The 20,749-nt window shown below is 36.1% G+C and overlaps 1 protein-coding gene across 1 annotated transcript in view; it reads left to right on the top strand.

The window, feature by feature from the left end:
- Positions 1–6,370: 6,370 nt before the first annotated feature.
- RP1 (RP1 axonemal microtubule associated) overlaps positions 6,371–20,749 on the top strand; it is a 148,601-nt gene continuing 134,222 nt past the window's right edge. The window contains exons 1-3 of the mRNA XM_042029113.1: positions 6,371–7,009; positions 8,367–8,538; positions 11,361–16,919. Of these exons, the coding sequence (XP_041885047.1) occupies positions 6,371–7,009; positions 8,367–8,538; positions 11,361–16,919 (6,370 nt within the window). The remainder of the gene's footprint in view (positions 7,010–8,366; positions 8,539–11,360; positions 16,920–20,749) is intronic.

The following is a 20,749-nucleotide window of genomic DNA, read 5'->3' as shown; positions in this document are numbered from 1 at the left end:
TCAGCTGTTGGTTATCAAATCTCTGTTGGAGAATTTAATGAATAAAAGTCTGTGAGGATTAACTTGATAAGGAGTTCATGTATATCAAACAGTAAAATGCTGTTGTAATGTGAGGGTTCAAAATCTTATCAGTAGTAACATATTAATAGTGCCACATTTTTGGAAAGCTTTGCTGGAAAGGATGTAAACAGGCTGGGCACACTGAAGGGAACTTGACCCAGGGCCCTGCTTCTAATGTGATAATTTCCTTTTTAGCTTGATAGCAGTTTCCTAGTTCCATACCTTGCTGTGCAGTCCAATTAAGAAAAAACCCCAGAAGTATAAGAGGTTGCAGGGACTTGGAAATATAAGGCACGTTATCAGCATTTTCTTGGGGCATGAGATCAACAGCAGCAATAGTTTAACTGGTGGAGCAGCTGCCCTTTCTGAAGAAGTGACTCACTCTTGAATGATAAAAATACTCAAGTGTTAACTGCTGCTCCATATGGCTCTGACTTAAACAAAGGGTGTCGTTCAAGGGCCATAGGATTGCCAGGCAGGGAAGTCAGAGCACACACAGATCTGACCCTGCTCGAACTCAGGATAATGCTGCAGAAAAGGCTGCTTATGTTTCTCAACCTGGAATGCTGGCTATCTGCTAAGGAAAAAAGGATGTATCAGCAAACATGCGAATGTAATTGCTAACATACTTTTTCTTTCTTAAGCATCACTTTCCTAGATATGATAATGGTCTTGAGAAACACCGAGGACTTGTAGAAGGAGGTGGAAAGTGTTAGGTTATATTTAGGTACTTGTAACATTTTATCAGTTCCGTTACTGAAGCAAACTCCACAGGAAAGGAGGCCAGATAGGTCACAATCAGAAAGAGTAATGATAAAAATATTTGTTACAATTATTTTGATGCTGTGTTTTGCTGGTCTCATACAAAGAATTTTGGAGTCAATTAGAAACTTTTGGCTTTGAAAACTTCCACTTGAGCTTTGGTTCAGCCCAGGTTGGGCTGAACCTGGCAGGCCAAGTGTTTGCTTCGGGTGCTGGACTTAGGCCTTTTGCCTCATAGGATGGTGTTAACTGCAGGCACTGGACCTTCAACTGGCCATGTCTCTGCCACTGCCTTCCCAGAGAACAACCTTTGGAATCAAAAGGAAAACTTCCACCGATGCCTGTGGTCATTAGAATAGATCCTTTGTACTTATCTGGCACTGTGTTCACAAAGAGCCAAACACGAGTTTGCCTCTTTTTGCTTCTTTTCCATGAGAGAAAAGAACTGAAGTTAGTGACAGCCTCACAGTGATATGGCCATAATTTCAGTTATTGCCCAGTCAATAACCCTTAAAAAATGGGACCAACAGGGATATTGACTACAGGTTAAGTGCAATATTTAGTATCAGAACCTAAAACTGAAGATGTTTTGGAGATAAACAGGCTTGTCATTTGTGAGAATGACAGCAACTCAGAAAAATTGTAAACATGCTTGCCATTACAATTTTAATCAGTGGTATGTTTTCTCATGTGGCCTCATTTCGCTTGCCTAAATTTTCTGGACTAATTTTATATTTCCCAATTTTTCTTTGTAAAAGGTTTATATGTAAAGAACAACTGTTCTCCAGATATTAAGGCTGAGTTCTTGCATAACTAATAATTTAATGGGTATCAGCCAAGCTGCCCACATGAATGGGTGAAAGGTGTTTCCATGTCAATGTTGAAGCTTTAAGATAGTGGTAATTTTTTTGTGGCTTGTTAGCTTTAAGCCTGAATAAAGCATAATTCTATTGATGCTATTTTTACTGTAAAGTTGATGATTCTTCTATCTTTTCAGAATATATGAAGTGTTTGGAGTACAAGAATGAATGCAATGGGCCTTTAAGCTACATATGTCTGGACACAAGCTTTGCAAGCCTCTTGAAGTCTTAGAGAAATAAGAGGCATTTGCACTGTCAAATGGTGACACTTGATTGTCATCTTCACCAGGTCCCAGCAGTATGATCTCTTGAGTCCCCAATTCTAGTGATACACAGAAGCTGCTGATGGATTAGCTATTTATTGAAAGTGTCTTTGCATGCACTGGAAAGTTAATGAGGGTAGCAATGATATTTTAAATCCTACACTGTAGAGAAATCCAACCCAATATAAATTCTTGTTATAAGCAGTTTAGTTTTAAGACATCAGAATAGAATTTGCACTTTTCATCTTCTGAACAAGTCTAAACAACAGAATACTGACTAGAATACGAGTACATTAGCTAAGGTAGATTAAGGACCTAAATAATTATATTAATATATTATTATGTTTATAGCAATGTTTATAGCAAAATATCTGTAAGATTATAATTTAATCTTTGTTCATACCTATGCATTTTATGAAAGTGGAACTGAAGTGGTATTTTACAACTTCTATAAATGTTGAATACTCTACTAAGGAGACTAGTTAAAAACTCATTACAGCATGTCATGGTAGTGTCTACTGAGCAGTGTTTTTGTTACTGTTCTACACAGCTAGTTTTGAGAGTTTGGTGTAATCCTGATTAAGCAAAGAAGCTCCAAATCAGATTATACTTCTGGTGGCAATTAGATGGAACAGTTACCATCTGGGAACATAGTATTTCCACTGGAAAAAGAAAAAAAAAATTCCACATTCCATGGTATAACTAAGATACAGTTAAACATAATCCTCCTGTCTCTTCCTGAACTATATTCACACACATTAATAATCATTGCCCTTTTTCCAACATGTAGAAATAAAGAATGCCTCATGGATGACAAAACTCCTTCAGACTGTAATGTTTTACTAACTCTTGCTAAAGAAACTGTGGAACTATTTTCATTGTGTTATCTGACCAGAGAAAAACATGGGAGAATATTTAGCACAAAGAGGATCAGCTTGAGGAAGTGAATGAAGGAAAGCAAGAATTAGGGATAGCTAATAATTAGAGATAGCTAATAAATAGTCTCAGAAGGTGAGTGGTAGAAGCTCCATTTTTAACATATTAAAATTTTTTATCACTAAAGGATTTAGTTTGGATGATAAACCTACTCTGACAAGAAGGTAGATTAGATAACCTTCATTCCCCACCCTCATTTTTATTTTATGTGGCTTTGTGAGTCTCTTGAGAAATATAAGTAAATAGAAAATTATACAAATGAAATATTTAGAAGGTAAGCAGTGTTTTAACATCATATGAGAGGACTTGCTGGGTGAGGTGTTAGACATTCTGCTCTGAACAGTGGCTGCCTGTGCTGAACCTGGTCTGGTGATTCACATTAGCTGAGATTAGGCAAGTGGATTATGATGTTTTTCCCGGCTGAGCATACTTGGACTAAGACAAAGACAATCACATCTACAGTTTATAAATCTCTGAAAACAAGCAATACTCTTTTATTTACATAGGACTGGGGGTGAGTATAATAAAATTATATGCAGTGCTTACCAGCTCTATGGCATTGAAGGTATTCTTATGTATTTAGAATGAAGTGTTCCACTTAGTGTCTTTATAGAATTTAGCTTTGTGCATAAACATTGAATGAGTGATTTTGTTTATGAGAATGCAGGGAAAAGGATTAAGTTCTGATTTCTGTTTGATTTTCTTGGAGAATAAATTTCTCAATATTTTAGTTGCCAAAATATCTTAATAGACATCCTGTTTCATGTAATATCAGCTATTTCTTAATTTTAGAATAATATCATTTATGCATGAAAATTGATAGTATATTTATGATGATATTAAGCTATTACAGTATGGTGGCCTGTAGCATGAAAAAGTAACTTCTCCTATAAGTTGACTGTCCATTTTTGAAATGTTTTGCATTTGTAAAATGCAATTATAAGGTATCTGAAAGATGCATAAGCAATTTTTGCCATTAAAATTAATGCTAGAGACATGGTGTGCTGAACAAAGGTGTACCATCAATTTTGCTAAGGAAAACATTTTTCTTAGTTTTGTGAATTTAAATTCTTTTGTGTTTACACTGAAAATTGTCTTTTTTCTGTCTTGATATGTATATTCCCTCTTTGTCTTGGATTTCAGTGCTTCCACAGCATCAAGACTAAGTCTAATAATTATCTTTATGTAAAATATATTGTATTTCTCTTCCAAATGTTGATGCTTATGTAACTGAATGTTTTGCACAAGCCCAAGTATCTAGAACAGCTTCTGAGCGGCTAATTCCAAAGTGATTAATGTCAGTGGTCTCATGAGAAAATCTCACCTATTTTATCTCTTGTAAGAGTGAATAATCAAATCATACAGTTAGAGAGGAGCTGAGGAGCTGTGCCTGTTCATTTCTGCCTCTGGGGATTGTTGATAATAATACTTTTCCCCCAGAGATCCTGGACTGGACTATCAGACTCCAGTCTTGGCCAGTTGAAATGGAGTAACATGATGTTCAGTTCACTCAAGAACTTTACTGCTGTCATTGCTGCTTTCATTGGAGTAGAACATTTGCTCTGCAAAGAGAGTAGGAAAGTTTGTGTTGCAGCTAGCAGCAAAAATGCCCTTATAGATTTCCTCTAGGCATATCCAGCTAAGCAGAATGACACATGCAGCATAAAATGTCAAGTTCAAATTGAATCCCTAGTCTAAATCACCTGTCAGCCTCTCAATATAGAAGTATAGTGAAAATTTACTCAGCTAATGAGTAGATGTGTCAAAAAAGATGAGCAGCTGTAGCTCTCAGTGGTTTCAGTTGAAGTGGAGCTCCTCCCTCCTACAGGAAGTAAGCCATTTCAACAGCCATTGTGGACTGGGTTACATAAGTTGCTGCAGCCAACCTTGAACATTTCTTCTTGCATATTCCTTAATTAATTTTTTTTTTCTTTTTAATTTTTTAGGTTTTTTAAAATTTATTTATTTTGAACAGAATTGTGATTACGTAGATCAGTTTTGGAGTACAACATTCTAGTGCAGACCTGCTTGGCTATCTTTTAGTTTTAGCACCTAGATGAGTATATTTTGCAGCATAAATTATGTCTTAAAAGGATACATTTCTTCCTGTGTTCTGATCAGTGTTCAAAATAATCAACTCCTAGTTCAGGAAAAACAACTGAGCTGAATCAGTGTGTTATCGGAAAAGCTGTAAGAACACAGTAAGATAAAATCTTATCAAATCTGACTTTATTTGAACCTTCACTATCTTGAAACATAACTTTTTCTTATCAATTTCAGAACTGATATATGTAGTATTAAAATAATCAAAATACTGTTTTCCATAGCTTCATTATGAAAATGATATACTAGCCAGAGATTGTTCCATTACTCAATATGGCAGTTATATCAAGGTGATATCATTAAAGAATTGAATTTATATTATTTTGATGATAAATGTTTGCTGAGGCTGCTATGTAGCTTTTCAGTAAAACTCTACTAAAACTGTTTCCTTGTGGCTAATTAGTTGACAGTTTTTAGCCTGTGTTCCAGTCAAGGCAAGCCAGCCATTAAGTTATTTTGTCACTTAAAGGGTTGTCATTATAGTATCTATATTTAGATTGGATTAAAATGGAAAGATTGTTGTAGTGGTGCTCTATTTGCAAGCATGAAGACTATCTATATGGTTATCAGAAATAATTTGTTTTTATAAGACCAGTATTTAAATGTTCTCACTTCAAGGCTACTTCTCCTGAAGAATACCTGAAATTTTTGTGTCTTTTTGAGGGACTTAAAGACTTTTCTTTTACTAAAAACTCCTTATTTTGTCAGTAGCTTTTTTTCCTTCAGTATAAATGTGATCATTGTAGTAGATAGGTATCGTGAGATATAAATCTTAAAATAGAAAAGCAAATGATCTGTCAATTTATGATGCAACTTCACTTTAACACATTTTTTGAGCCTTATTGTGGTATAGTTTACAGTGCAGTAAATCAGGAGATGTTTCTCTGACTCCAATGGTTTTGCCTTGGTATGAAACTAGAACATAAGATCAGAAAGAATTGCATTGTCTTTCAGTTTAGCTACTTTGGACTAAAAAAGGCTCGTACCAAAGCACAAATTGCTCCCTCCTAGTAAGGACTTTTCTTAAATATCTTAAATGTTAAATGTCATTAGCTTCATCCTCAAGGAAGGGTGGACTGACAAACCACCTCCTTCTAAGAAAAGGTCTCTTGTACCAAAATTATAACTGATTCGAAATGACATTGGAGGGTTTTGGGAATATTTGCAAGTAGAGGTATGCTGACTTAATCTGACAGTATTGGAGTCTTTGTGGAATTTAGTGATAACAGCTTGAATCCATTTAAATCCAATGATTTTTGGCACAACATGCTGCTGTTGGTTTCTTATAAATCCTCTTTCTGCACCTTTCAAAATGTAGATCATATTTTTACTAGTCATAAGAAAAGTTTAACATCCTTCTCCTCTTTCTTCCAGATTGCTGTCAAAATGAGTGAAACACCTTCAAGTAGTTACTCAGTGAATCATCCAAACTCATCTGAGAGTGAACAGAGTTTATCCACACACCATTTCAATGTTACTGAACCTGTTGTGGCAAAACGGATTTGTTTCTATAAAAGTGGAGATCCCCAGTTTAATGGAATCAAAATGGTAGTTAATAGCAGGTCTTACAAGACATTTGATGCCTTGCTGGATAGTTTATCCAAACGGGTCCCGTTACCTTTTGGAGTTAGGAATATTAGTACACCAAGAGGGAGACACAGCATCACCAGTCTGGAGGATCTTGAAGATGGAAAATCCTATATTTGTTCCCATCAGAGGAAAATGAAGCCCATCAACCTGGAACAGGCCAGCAAAAAGCCACTGCCCTGGCAGATCAGCAGGCCTGTCAGCGCTCGTCGTCGAGCTGTGCAATTAGCAAGGCAGAATGAAGATGGGCTTGGCCATCGAGAAAGCAGGATAACAACTCCCAAAAAGATGCTTGTTTTCAAAAATGGAGATGTGAGACTTAGGCGCACCATAGTTTTGGGAAAGAAAAATACACAAACATTTGAGGCCTTTCTGGATTATATGAGTGAGTTAATGCAATATCCAGTTGCGAAAATCTATACCACTGATGGCAGAAAGGTGAGAATATGGATGTGTACTGCCTTTTAAAAAAATAATTTCTCCTAGATTATTTTAAATTAAATAAAAATTGTATCTTTTATAAGCTTGTAACATGGTCCTGATGTATGATCTGATGTTCTAAATTTCATCTGTCTACTTTCTATGCTTTTTTTCCCTTCAGAAGGACTACTAGCTTGGAGGAAATATACTGGAGTCTTGGGAGCAGAGAGAAGCTAGTGAGGACACATTTCATTTTAAGCAAAATAAAAACCCCACTTTTATTTCTCTTACTCAGGCCTCTTTCAGGCATGCTTCTAATTCTATACTTTTACCCATTTACTAAAAAACTTCCTTTAGTCTTAATGTTGTTTATCTGGGACTTCTATGTCTTAGAACATGACAAAGAGCACCTAATGGCCACACATATTTTTAGCATTGCACAAGTACAGAGTGGTTTGCCATTAATGACTTGGAACTCTCTCACCTGATTGCCTATTACAGTTTTCAAACCATGGACCAGGTTCTGTACCTCTAAACTCAGATGGTGCAGCACTAATAATCCAGATTTTAATCTCACATAGTATTTTTATAATTTTAACTCAGTGTTTTTTCTGTCTGTTGTTTAACCACAGAAAAACACTGATGGTTGCTTTTAACAGGTATCTAGAAAGAGAATTCCATGCAGAACTCCAAGAGCTCAAGGGAAATCTTCTGTTTGTGCTCTACTTATTGAAATTGTGTATTGGGTTGGGAAACTGACCATATTACCTACTAGTTAGTGAAGTTTGTAAGCATTATCTTGCAATGTATTTTTGGAACATTCAAAACTGTCAGACAAGGCTTCTGAGCACCTTGATCCAGTCAGATCTGCTTTGAGTAGAGGGTTAGACTACATGACCTCCGGAGGTCTTTTCCAAAGTATAACGCTCTGTGATTGTGTCCTGTTCCATTGTGGAAGTACGAGTCAACTGCTTGTGCTGTATTCTGAATTTTTCCTCCAAGTATGTCTTCATATGTATACCTACCTCCAAATGCATATTCATATTTCATGCCTATGAACAGTCACTGTGCAACGATGAAACAAAATTACATGTACAAACACTTAAATTTTAAGAAAATTTTCATCTGGATCCAAGTTCCTTCTTGAAGTAATTATCCAATATATTTATATAACAAGATATATCCTCACAGAAATAGGAATTGCCTTATAGGAATTGAAAAATTAATTCCGTTTTGTGACACATATTTAATAGTTTGCTGCAAATGAATGTAGAGACTAAGAAGTCAAGATATTAAAGCTTGAAAAGGATAAACCTCTTACATTATTTTTTGGTGGTTACTAAGGTAGAGAATTTAATGTTACTTTTTTTTCCAGGTTCCTAATCTTCAGGCCCTGATATTGTGCCCTGGAGCTGTAGTTGCAGCAGGGAGAGAGCCTTTTAAACCAAGCAATTATGAATCTCTTGAGTATTTGCGGCCAGCTAAATTGCTTGGAATTGGAAATCGTGTGTACCCAAAAGCAAATGCCAAGTCAGAAAGTGAAAAGAGTAAGTTCTTTGAATTCATTAGTATTTTATTAATTTGTTTATCTCTCTCAGCTTAAGACATAAACAGTGACAATCTTACTAGGATCAAGGATACTCAGAAAGGCCAGTTGAAACTGTTTATATCTGCTGTGACTCCTCTATTAGCTTATGAAAGATCAAAGTGAAAGGGTTCATTTTCTTTCTAAAATGCAAGTTTCTGCTAAGTACTCAGCTAGTACAGCTTATTTTGTTTCTGACAGACTTACTTAGAACATGGATGCAAACCTATGAGTATATTTTATTTTAATTCATTTGGTTTCCATTGTTACTAATTTTTTGGTGTCAGAATTAATAACAGCAGTGCTAAAAACCCCCTCAGACTACTTCAGGCTCTGACTGAATTGCTTGGGCAAAATTTTGTTCAGTTTTCAGAACTTAACAAGTGCAGGTTTCTCTTGTCTCATGCTCCACATAAATAAGAAAACTAGTACAGCATCAATCCACTCAAAAAGTCATCATGTTTTTGAAGTTGCTTTTGCCTAAACAGAGTGTTGTCCATTCCTACATGCTCATGGCTGTTATACATATTTTTTGAATAAGTTCGGGAAAAGATACACAAATATGTACTTTCCCTTTGATTACTCACAGAGTTGTGGCACTGATAAGGTCAGGAAGAGGGTGAAGCGGCCAGTGGATGATCAAGAACATGAGGCGCTCTTGGAGAGAAGCTAGGCTAGATGAATAGCCTGAGGTTGAGGGAAATGAAATCCTGTAGTACCAGAGCTTTAAGTCCTGTGGGAATTCTTGACATTACAGCATCCTGTAGGGCTGAGGTACTGTCTACAGGAACTTTATTAACCCAGAGGTGTTCTGTACTCTTGCTACAGCTTCATGCTGTAGTGCAGAACCCAGGGAACACTGTAATTTTTGCTGTACTGGGACTTTCCACAGTAACCCTGACAGTGTTGTGGAGTACATTAATATATAAGACATTTGATTTCCATTTGCTTGAGGGAGTTCCATTCACATTCCTTGCACTTTACTATCTCCCCACCAAGCTATTAATTTTAGTTTTTTTCAGCCTTCATGTACTTTGATTTGCACAGCTTGAGACCTGTTTGCACAGCATAACTAATGAGTCAAGAGAGAATGAGTAAAAACATTTTGAGAATGAAAGTTCTGCAGAAACAAAAATCCTACCCAGATTTTGCTTTGAGACAGAATGAGCCTTGCAACTGTAGAAAACCTCAGTTGCTGAATCTGATTATCTCCCATTTCTAATTATTAGTTAACATCAATTACAGAATGAGGGAGGAAAACCCAACCCTCTTTTTGTCTTTAATCTGAGAATTTCAAAAATATCAGGTGTAGGAGATATCATTGATGATATGAAAGCACGGAAAATGAAATTTCAGGATTTTTGTTTCAATTCCATTTCCTGAGACAGAGAAGCAGAAGTTCTGGTCTGTGTTAGAGGAATTAGTGCAACATTTGTTTCTTACTCAGTTCATGGTAAAGCATATGCTTGAGAAACTTGCAAGGCAGTTTGCCTGAAGTTATAGGCATATATCTATAATGGTAATATGTTACTGTAAAAGTCTTGATGTGAGACCACTTAAACAAACAAACAAAAAAAGCTTAAATTCAAGAAATGTAGGTAAGTTAATATTACATGTGTTAAAACTCTTTTTGCAAGTGAAACCTGTCTATTAAATGGTGGATCATATATATTTAGATATCAGTGGCAGTTTTGCAAACCTTTGTGTGGATTTACCCGCACCGTTTCCCTTGCACATGCAGAAGACCTTGGAAGACAGCAAAACTTTATTCTTATCTCATGGTTTTTAGCTCTCATCTCTTCAGCAGCAACTGTGAGAGAGCAATGAGATAAAATTTTTTAAAAGACCCAAGTTATTGCAGACTTATCAAAACATATTGTGGGAATATACATTGTGTATGCTAACACATTTTGGGCCACATTCAAAATTCACTGAAGTCTAGAAGTATTCTCATTGGCTTTGCTGAGTTTGCACTATTATCTACAGTACAGATACCTACCTGTGTTTCAGAATATCGTGATTTAAGTTCAGATTTTACAAGGAGTTCAAGGACTTCAATGTTTACTTCCTTATAGAGGGCCACTTGAGAGGACTGGATATGAGCCATTTCCTCACGTGTCAGTGACAGTAATGTCATGTGTCAGTGACATTACAAAGAGTAGTTGCTCATGTACTGTAGATTGTTAGATTAAGCCCAAGGAGATATATGTTCACCTTGACCGACACATTTTAGAATTAACTGTAAGAACTAATAGAAAATGATATATTAATGATCAATAAAGCATGAAGAGGAAGTAAAGCTGGAAGCTTGCAGCCCAAACAAGTGAGGGCCTATGAATCCATTGAAAAGTTCAAGGAAATCTCAGCTCTCAATTAAGTATAAAATGAGATCATCTAGTACTTTTTTAGGCTTTGGAGCTTCAAATAAGACCATAGTTCTGGCATTAGAAAGAACTTATTTTAAAATGAGATTAAGTGGACAAGTATTTAAATGCTTAATTCTTTATTAAGACTTTCTTATATTTCTCTCTCTAAAAACTTAGATGAACAGCAAGATTAACCATGGTTTTTTTCCATACTTTCTATTGCAAAATAAATAAAAAAATAAAGTCTGTAAGATTAGCACACTTCATTAACATCTTTAATACTAATTTTTCTCCTTTTTTCTTTTATCTTCCTTTGTTGCCTGTCTGCTGTCTCATCATCTGGATCCTTATCCATGGTATTTGTCTGCTCTACTTTCTACCTACTGAATCTGTGTTCCTTCAATGTAATTATTGGTAGTGAGAGCTGAAATGGACTCTAGCTCAAGATCTCAGATATTCTCAGTTTCTTCTGATAAAGGATCCAGCAATGATAACAACTCAAATGATAACAACTCAAATGATAACAACTCAGATTCTTCCTATGTTCTTGACAGTCATAATGGGATAGAAGGAAATCGGTCAGTTATTGGTGAAGACTTATCTGTGGCACAGTATCAAGATGACATTGAGAAATCTGTTCACGTTAATCAAGATGGCAGTATCACAGTGGAAATGAAAGTTCGATTCAAAATTAAAGAGGAAGAAACCATTAAATGGACAACCACCGTAAGTCGTGCTGGCCTTTCTGATGACAAAAATATCTCCATTTGCGATTCTTCTGCAATGAACGTGGAAGACTGCTCATCCAATGTAAAGGCATCAGACTGTATAAACCCAAAAGACGCTCTATTTTTGAAGAGCTACAATAAAGAAGAGGAAGACTTGTTGCAGCAATCCAATGAGGAAGTGTCAGACAAAGAATCAGAGTCTGATTTGAAAACTGCTGATTGTAATGTCTCTGAGAAGAACAATTCTGCAGATTTCGATGTAGGCAATGTACCTGAGGAAGATATCAGGCCTCACTTTTATAGGCCTCCCACCCCTGGGCCAAGGCGTGTTAGACAAAAGAAAGCAGTAGTTGAAAGTGTCACCTTGGTATCTGAGAAAGAGGTTCAAGAGAAGACAATAGGACAGTTTTCCTACAGTGAGGAAATAGAGAATGGAGAAAAGACATCTGAATATTGCATGGTAGCTCACTCAAGCAGAAAAAAATCAAGTGTCAGCAATCCAAAGTTTAATGAGGTGAGCGACAATGGTTTATTAAAGCTTTCTTCAGAAAACATAAAAGAAGAAATGCTTTTTAAAGTAAGCCACAAAAGTAGTGAGTTAGTAGAAACCACAAATAGGAAGACATTAGAACTGCCTGATGAGAATGAATTGGTACAGAATATATTGGAGAAATCAGCTGTGGGACAAGGTGCATATAGTAGTTTGGTATCAACCTCCAAAGCTAACAGCAATGGTTTCATACCATCATCAAAAACTTACCAGACAGCCAGGCCAGGCACAGCAGATCACATCCATAAGTCACGTGATATTAAACAAATAAAAAGATCAGTGAGTTCTTTCATTACATATTCAGAATTATGTCAGTCAAAAGAAGAAATAAAATGCCAAGCTGCTGATTTAATAACTATTTCTCAAGATTCAGTGCATTCAGCCTGTGGTGGACATAGCCAGATGAAGATGATGGCACCTCCAGGTAGTAAGGGTCCTACTGAGAAAGTAAATCCAACAACTGGATTCTTTCCTACTGTTTCTGAAAGTGAGACTCAAATCAGTGCCAGGACTGAATCTGTGATGAAAACACTCATTGAAAACAGCCAATCTGCATCATCCCTCACCAAAAAGAAGAAGAAGAAAAGAAAATCATCTAGCTTTCTAGAGCAAGGTACATATGAATATCAAAAGCATCAGGACATTTCAGGGATAATTAAAAGTGAAGGATTGCATATCACACAGGATTCCACAATAGAGGCTATGGATAAATATTCTGAAATGTCTCAGAAAGAAGGAACTGAATATTTTGTAAAAAACAATGATGGTTTGGCCAATTCTGAAAAAAGCATGTGTCCTGAAGATGAGTTCTATCACCAGGATTCAGTGGAACAAAATGGGTTATCATCATCTAATAAAAAAAAAAGAAGTAATAACAAGAAGTTGGCCAAGGTAAAATTGAACTCAGGGAAAAAAAGTAGTATAGTTTCATCTGCAAAGAGTGAAGATGGTCTAATGACAGCTGATTCAAACAATGAATCTGAACTCAGTCAAGATACACTTAGTATTGAGAAAGAAGGCACACATCTTATAAGCGGTTCTTTCGAACAGACACCTCACTCATCAGTGACTTCAAAGCCATCGTCAGAAGTGCCAAAGAATCTTAGCTTTGAAAAAGAAAAGAATAATTTGGAACATTTGTCATCAAAGAAAGAGAAAAAGCAAAAGGCAATGAAGAAAAATCGAAGTAAAGGTGTAGATAAGAAAAATATGTCAGAGAGTGCCATTACACTAGAAGCTCTAAGCCAGGAGGGTTTTCAAGGGGAGGTTGTTGGACATTTGCATGGAAACTGTGTCCAGACTTGGCTGAAAAACTCATTGTCAAATTCTGTCTTACCCCCAATAAAGAAAAAAGAAGGGACTGTAGAGAATAACAATGCCCATTCTTCTTCTAAAGAAAATACTGATGCTTCTGTAGAAAAAGAAGCTAGATTTATCACAAATAATGTGCATGTAACTGGAGAAAAACATCTACTTGAAGATAATCTAACAAAAAAACCATTAAAGCCTATTGGTAAATTGAGAATTTCAGAAGACTCAGCCAAGGATTCAGATGAAAGACAAACTGGCTCTTGGATTCATTCTAATACATCTATAGTAGAAGAAGCCAAATATTCACTAAAGTCAGAATTTCATCAGGATGGTAAGCTACATTTGTTCCATGAAGCACATGACAATGATAAAAAGATGGCAGAAGTTGACTTTCAAATTACCAACCTATGTCACAGAAAAAAATCTGAAGTTGCTGTTCAAGCTGATTGCACAATTGTCAGTGAGAAAATTGGAACTGATGTTCAGAATAATTGCATGTCTAGCATGTTGCTGCATGAACTACAATCAACTTTGCTTGGTCTGCAGAAAGAACATAGTGGATGTATAGGAAAAGCTTGCAGCTTTTCAGATTTTTCTCCTTCAGCTTTTGGGTCTTCCTCCAATGCTCTCCTAGCCTGGCTACTTTTACTGAATCTGAGAGAGCGTTTGACTGGGACAATCACAGACAATATGCAAAAAAATGCCTGTAGCTGTTCTGAAATATTTACACAGCTAAAATGTCTGAAACAAACTGCAGCTGTAGAACAAGCTGATGAGCTGAAGGCTGTCTTCTCACATCTCCAACAATCAACAGAAAATAAGTTCTTACACTTTAAGAAGGAACTTGAAAAGCAGGACTCCACTCATGAGAATATGACCATATCTGAAATTCCTAATGGCATACATTTGAATGAACATGAAGAATCAGTTGAGCCCTGTATTGCAATGGACAATGTCAATTCTGAAGAAACTCTAAAATTAACTGGGGAATCAGAAAGCTGTTTTGATATAGAGAAGGATCTTTGTACAGAAACAGAGACTTCAGACATGATTGCTCCCAAAACACAACTAGATGGTCAATATGCCAATACTAATTCAAACACCTGTAGCCTTCCATCAGCTATAGAGACACCAGAAAGAAATGAAGAAATGCCTGATAGCCTATATGAAAAAACTCAAGATACATCATTCATTAATGAAGAGTCAGAATCTTCAGTAGATCCTAACTCCACAGTTCATAGTGTAACTTCTAATGATAACAATTTTATTTTAGATCAGGATACTTCTGAGTTAGAAGGTGAAAAAGAAATTGTGCATGTTACTGCTGATAGAAGTGAAGATGAGGATGTTGATCCAAAGTCATCAGATACTGACAAAACCCCAAAAAACCAACTTACATTAGATGCTGAAACCTCTGTAGAATATAATAATGAGGATTATTCTGTACAGGATGACAAGGAAGATGCAGAAATATCTGAGCAAACCTCTGTGAGGTTATCTACAGTCTCTCCCTTATCATTTCGCTATGAATCAAAGCAAATTACAGAATGCGACTTGACCGAAGGAGAACAGAAATTGCAAGTAGAAGAAGTGGAGAATAAAATGTGTTCTGACACTTCTCAATTAAAAAAATGCTTAAAAAGTCCTGCTATTTCAGACTGGTCAGATTATAGACCAGATACTGAAGAGAGTGATTATAACTTCAGAGCATCCAGTGACTTGACCAATGAAAGTGGGGAGGAAGCACTTGAAAAACATTATAATACTGGCTACGTAAAGAGAACTATTGAACGACTCTACGGCAAGACAGAAGCTTCATTTAAACCTGACTTTCATAAAGGATTTCCTTATATGTCAAAAGTATTTCAAATGGATACTGAAGGATTCCACTCTGCAGTGGGGGAAAAAATAATTTATTTTTCTCAAGAACCTATGTCTTGTTCTGCAGAGAAATTGTCACATTCTTCACTACCATCACAAGAATATCCAGTAAATGTAAACAAAGATGACAGTATATCAAGAAGAGGAAATACTCCTTTACCAACATCACAATCTACTCCTAACAGAGAAGAGACAAGTTATCCTAATGACTGTTTCAGGGAATCTCCAAATCAACATTGTCAACCTAGCATTCAGGCTAGTGAAGATGAAGGAATATTGATAGATAAAGGCAAATGGCTTCTGAAAGAAAATCATTTGATAAGAAGATCACCACCTGAACGGATTGGAATGTACGGTAATTTAGATACAACATCAGTTGAAACTAACAGTGATGAAGCTCCTTACTATCACTTCGGCAATCTGGATCAATACCCTGCCCTCGATGAGATTCCTTCTTCAGAACTTGAAGACATGGTAAAACCCCCTGAAAATTTTTGCAGCTACTTCAATATGCCTTATAATAGTGATTCAGACCCCTTTCAGGATGAGTTAAATACAAAAGGCAAACCTAGTCGCAATGGTAAGATCCTTCCTCTAGCAAACAAAGAAAAGACCAATCCATCAGCCATGGTAGGTTCTGCTTCCACACAGGCTGACACCAATTTTCCAGCTTTTTCATCTGTAGAATTTAGATTGCCTGATAACAAGGTGCATCCATTGGAAAAGCCTTTAAATGCTGTACCCATACAGTCTCAGCCAACTAATGTTAGTAATGTTGATAGAAGTGCTCTTCATGAAGAAGATTCTCTGGATAGACTCCATGCTATATGTGGCCAACATTGTCCAATACTGATGGCAACAGTAATACCAGTTAATGAGGAACAGAGAGGATATGCCTACCAAAAGGCATCTGATATTGAGAACCAGCTGGGTCCGTATTTGTTGGCCAAAAAGAGCGAACATTTGGAATGGTCAGGCCAAGACCTGACAGACAAAAATAATTATGTGACTTTGAAGAGTAACTCTATCAATAAGATAGCCAATAATATCTTTAATAGGTTTTATGCTGATAACACCTTAGATTTTATTAGTAACTTTGGAATACTTGCATCCTCAACTTTGAAAGACACAGATAATTTAGGAGAGTTACATATTACCGAGGATATGAATGTAAACCCCATGGATGCCAGAAATTGTCAAAATAATGTATCCAAACATACACCCAGTGATCTTATCACAGGCACAAATACTGAGTTACCCAATGGGAACACAAAAATATGTCAAACCTTAAGAATAAATTTAATTTATATAGTTGGAGAAAAATTTTCTCCCATGTTGGCAGATCCAGCAGAAACCTGTCATTCTGAAACATTTCTGAAGTGTGACACTTCTTTAAATAGCATTGAACACAAAACCTCTGAAAATCTGAAAAACAAAAATGCCGTTCCTACAGAAGAGGAAGAAGACGAAGAAGAAATTTGCTTTTGTACACTGAACAGTGGAAACAGTAAAGATGAGAAAGACTTCTAATAAAGATCTTGGAATTTCCATTATGTTAGATTAGTGAAAACATCTTCAGAAAAAAAAAAATCACATAATAAGCTGCTGAAAGGCACAAGCAATAAAACTCCCGGTGTGAATAACTTGATAAAAATGAGTCACAATTGTATATCACTGCTGAAATACAAATATTGATACATTTTTATGGGAACCACCATACAAAGAAAGTTGTTCTTCTAAGGCAATGATTTCTTCATTAGAAAGCAGTTTTTCCCTGAAATATCTGTTAAAAGGTAGTTATGTACCAATCATCTAATTTTAGGAAAATGACGGCTGCTTGTTTAAACAGAGAACTGAAATTTGAAATACCTGCCCAAGTTTTAATATAAGATTTCTATATTCCATGACATTTGAGAAGGAGCTTGAAAACTGTCTTTCAGTAGAAATACTTTTCCCAGAACATAATCAACTGATATGTTTAATTTGAAATTAAAATGAGGAAATACTATTCAAATGTTGTAATATAATAACAAGTAGGAAACAGAAGTCATTTTAATTTTATATAGATGTACATTATCAAATTGGTGTTTGAGATTTTAAGGCCAGCTGCAGAACACATATGTGAGTAAAGAGATTTTTCCACGTAGGATCATCCAGACGCCAAATAAAGTTGGCCTCTTTAACCCAGAGGACACTACAAAAGGGGCATATTTAGGAACTGAGAATGGAGGCTGCTTGTCAATGGACTTCCTGACTGCTCTTGCCATATTTCCTTCTGAGGCAGCACTACTACTACACTCTTAAAATTGTTCTACATACACTACAAGTTTTTTTGTGTGTTCTTACTTAACCTCTGTACTTTAAAGATTGTCTATGTGTTTTGGTGTTGTTTTGGGTTTCTTTTTGTGCTTTCTTTTGGGTTTTTTTGTAAATATGTTTTATTTTGAGAATCCAAGGCATATGCAATATGTTCCAGGTTCTTTCAATCTGTTATTAGAGTTATTTTGGATACCTGTTTACAGCATTTTTTAAATACTGCGTGCACATAGTAATCACTTATATATGGTTTACAATTTTCAGTAAATGATGTAACACATGAAATTGGAAAATATTTAATATATATTGTGGTTAGGTCATGTTTCAGTTTTTGGTTAAATTTTAATTCCTGACACTGCATTGTACCTTGCTTCAATGTCAATGAAGTCAGAGATACACCTGAAAAAAGAAGGTGCAACTTTTCAGGGAGAGAATGAGAATTTTGCCATTCTGTACTCTTGAAGACTGTATCTAGAATAACTAGCATGTACATGCTGTGATAAGCCGTGGGTCATGATCCTTTGATTATCCAGATTGGGGACCTAATAAAAGTCTGACACAAATAAGTCTTGGCCCAGAGGCTTTGATTGTGCCCGTGTGGGACAGAAGGCACGTGGAGGGGAAGTAGAAGTTGGATGTGAAACAAAAGGGGTTTGTAGCACAAGTAGGAAACCTAGAAGCACTCTTCAGTTTTTAAAAGTCCAGTGGCTGATATATTTCCCCCTAACTAGCTGTTATGCTTCTGTTGTTTGAAGAGGTGTATTCTATGTAATAAACTAATGTTATAACTCTAAAGCAAAGTGTATTGTCTGATATATTTCACACCAAATAGCTGTGTGTTATTTCCTATGCTGGTCTTGTTTCTGATGTTTTTCTGTCCATCTCCACTTCTTTTGGTGTCCTCCTTCACATGTTTTAGAACTGCTCCAAGTAAAGATTCTTAATGGTATTTTTTCATCCCTTTACATGTCGATACAGAAATAAAACCTGTGTTTGGAAAATGCAACTGAGAATTACTAGAATCCATCTAAATGTCATATAGCATTCTGTGCTGTAAATAATGTCTAAATGTTAGGCAAATCAACAGCTATATATATCTCCATCACTCACAGTCTTTCTGTTGGGTTCACAGCACTCTGTGCTGCATTCACAGCATCTCAGTGTTTTCAGATCAAGGCTCAGGAACCTTTAATCAGATGCTTATTACTGAGTCACTGAAAGTTACTGAGCAAACCAAGCACTTGAAACATGAAATGTGAGGTACTCCCTTAGGTGAAAATTAGCAGAGACCACAGCAAGTGGTGAAATGAATATTAACTGAAAGACTCAGTTCTAATTTCTGTATGTTAACTCAAAGAGAAGGAATAAAATGGTCACCTCAGAGCAGGACAAAAGGTTGACAATGAGATGTACCATAGTGTCATACAGTTTATATATTCATCAACTGTACAGGGAAGATCACAAAATTGTGGAATCATTTAGGTTAGAAAAGACCTCTGAGTCCAACCATTAACCCAACATTACAAAGTCCACCATTAAACCATGTCCCCAGGTGTCATATCTACACATCTTTTAAATACCTCCCGGGATGGTGACTCAACTGCTTCCCTGGACAGCCTCTTCCAATGCTTGACAAACCTTTCAGCGAAGAAATTTTTCCTGACATCCAATCTGAAATCCAATCTAAACCCTCCCTGGTGCAACTTGAAGCAAAGATAGAGTATATTAGGTGTCTGAGATGCACAGGTAAAATAAAATTGTTTTCATAGTTAAGACTGGAGAAGGCTGGATAGAGAACCTCACAATACTAGAGCAACATACTGATTGACAGAGGCAAAAGAATCATGAGGAGTAATATGAGCTACTTTAATAGGATAGAAAAGAATTCAGCGAGCATTCAAGGGACTTATAGAGAGTATGCCATACATCTGGAAGGAATTCAGTATATGTCTTGCCATTATTAAAAATGAAACAATCAACATAACATACAGATCACAGTCCCAGGAACTCTCAGTTTATCTAGTTTAGCTGCTTGCTAGAAGGAAACTATACAATTAGGTAAGTAATTCCATTTGACTACTAAATCTCATTTTAAATCTTTTTCTCTGTAGTCATTACAGCTTCCACCAGATAGATATTCTAGATCTTGAGTCCCACTTCTGATGGCTGTCTTGAATGTTTTCTAGTTTCTATCTTCAGCCTACTCATGGTTGGTTTATATACATGTCCCAAAGCCATCACTGTAACTTACTTAGAGAAGTCTTTTTCCTCCTTCCTATCAACAAAATCAGACATTTTCTCGACTTTTTCTCCTACATAAATATTTTCTCCATTTCCTCTAATCATCATGGTTGTAGTCTCTGAAATGCATAAGGCATATTTCTCTTAATTCTAAGGAGGTCAGAGGTAAATAAGACCATTAAATTGTTAAATGTGTCACTATTAAACAAGTAACTTGATTTTTATAGTACTAGTGATATCAAATACCATTAATCTAATTGCAATGTTAATCCACTGTGAGAGCTATGGGGAATATTTAATACAATTTCCTTACCTTCTGTCATGGATTAACCCCAGTCAGAACTAAGCCCCACTCAGTTTCTTGGTTACTTCCCCAGCAGTGGGATTGGGGAGGGTAAAAGAGAGAAAACTCGTGTGTTGACATAAAGACAGTTTAAGAAATAAAGCAAAAGGTGCACACACAAGCAAAGCAAAACAAGGAATTCAATCATCAACTGATTTCAGCTGTGGGAAATACAGATTACAACAATTTTTGAGGAGGCTCACACTGCTCTGTTGATAGAAAATGTGTTTCTGTCTGTTACTTCTCTTCCTTAGATCTCACAGTTGTTATTTTTTACTTATACTTTCAGCTTAATATGTTCCAGCTGTGACAAATCTGGAATTGATCAAGTTTAACTTGTTGATAAGAGTATTCCTCAGTAATACCATTTCCCTTAACTCCATGCCTTTGGTACTTATCTTCCACTGAATGAATGGTTGGGGTTGGAAGGCGCCTTA

The sequence above is a fragment of the Corvus kubaryi genome, unplaced genomic scaffold (assembly GCF_017639235.1).
Source record: "Corvus kubaryi isolate FWS band 111438036 unplaced genomic scaffold, C.kubaryi_AGA036_p1.0 37312, whole genome shotgun sequence".
NCBI lineage: Eukaryota > Metazoa > Chordata > Aves > Passeriformes > Corvidae > Corvus > Corvus kubaryi.
Note: the sequence above shows the minus strand (reverse complement) of the source record. Positions and strands in the feature narration are given on the sequence as shown.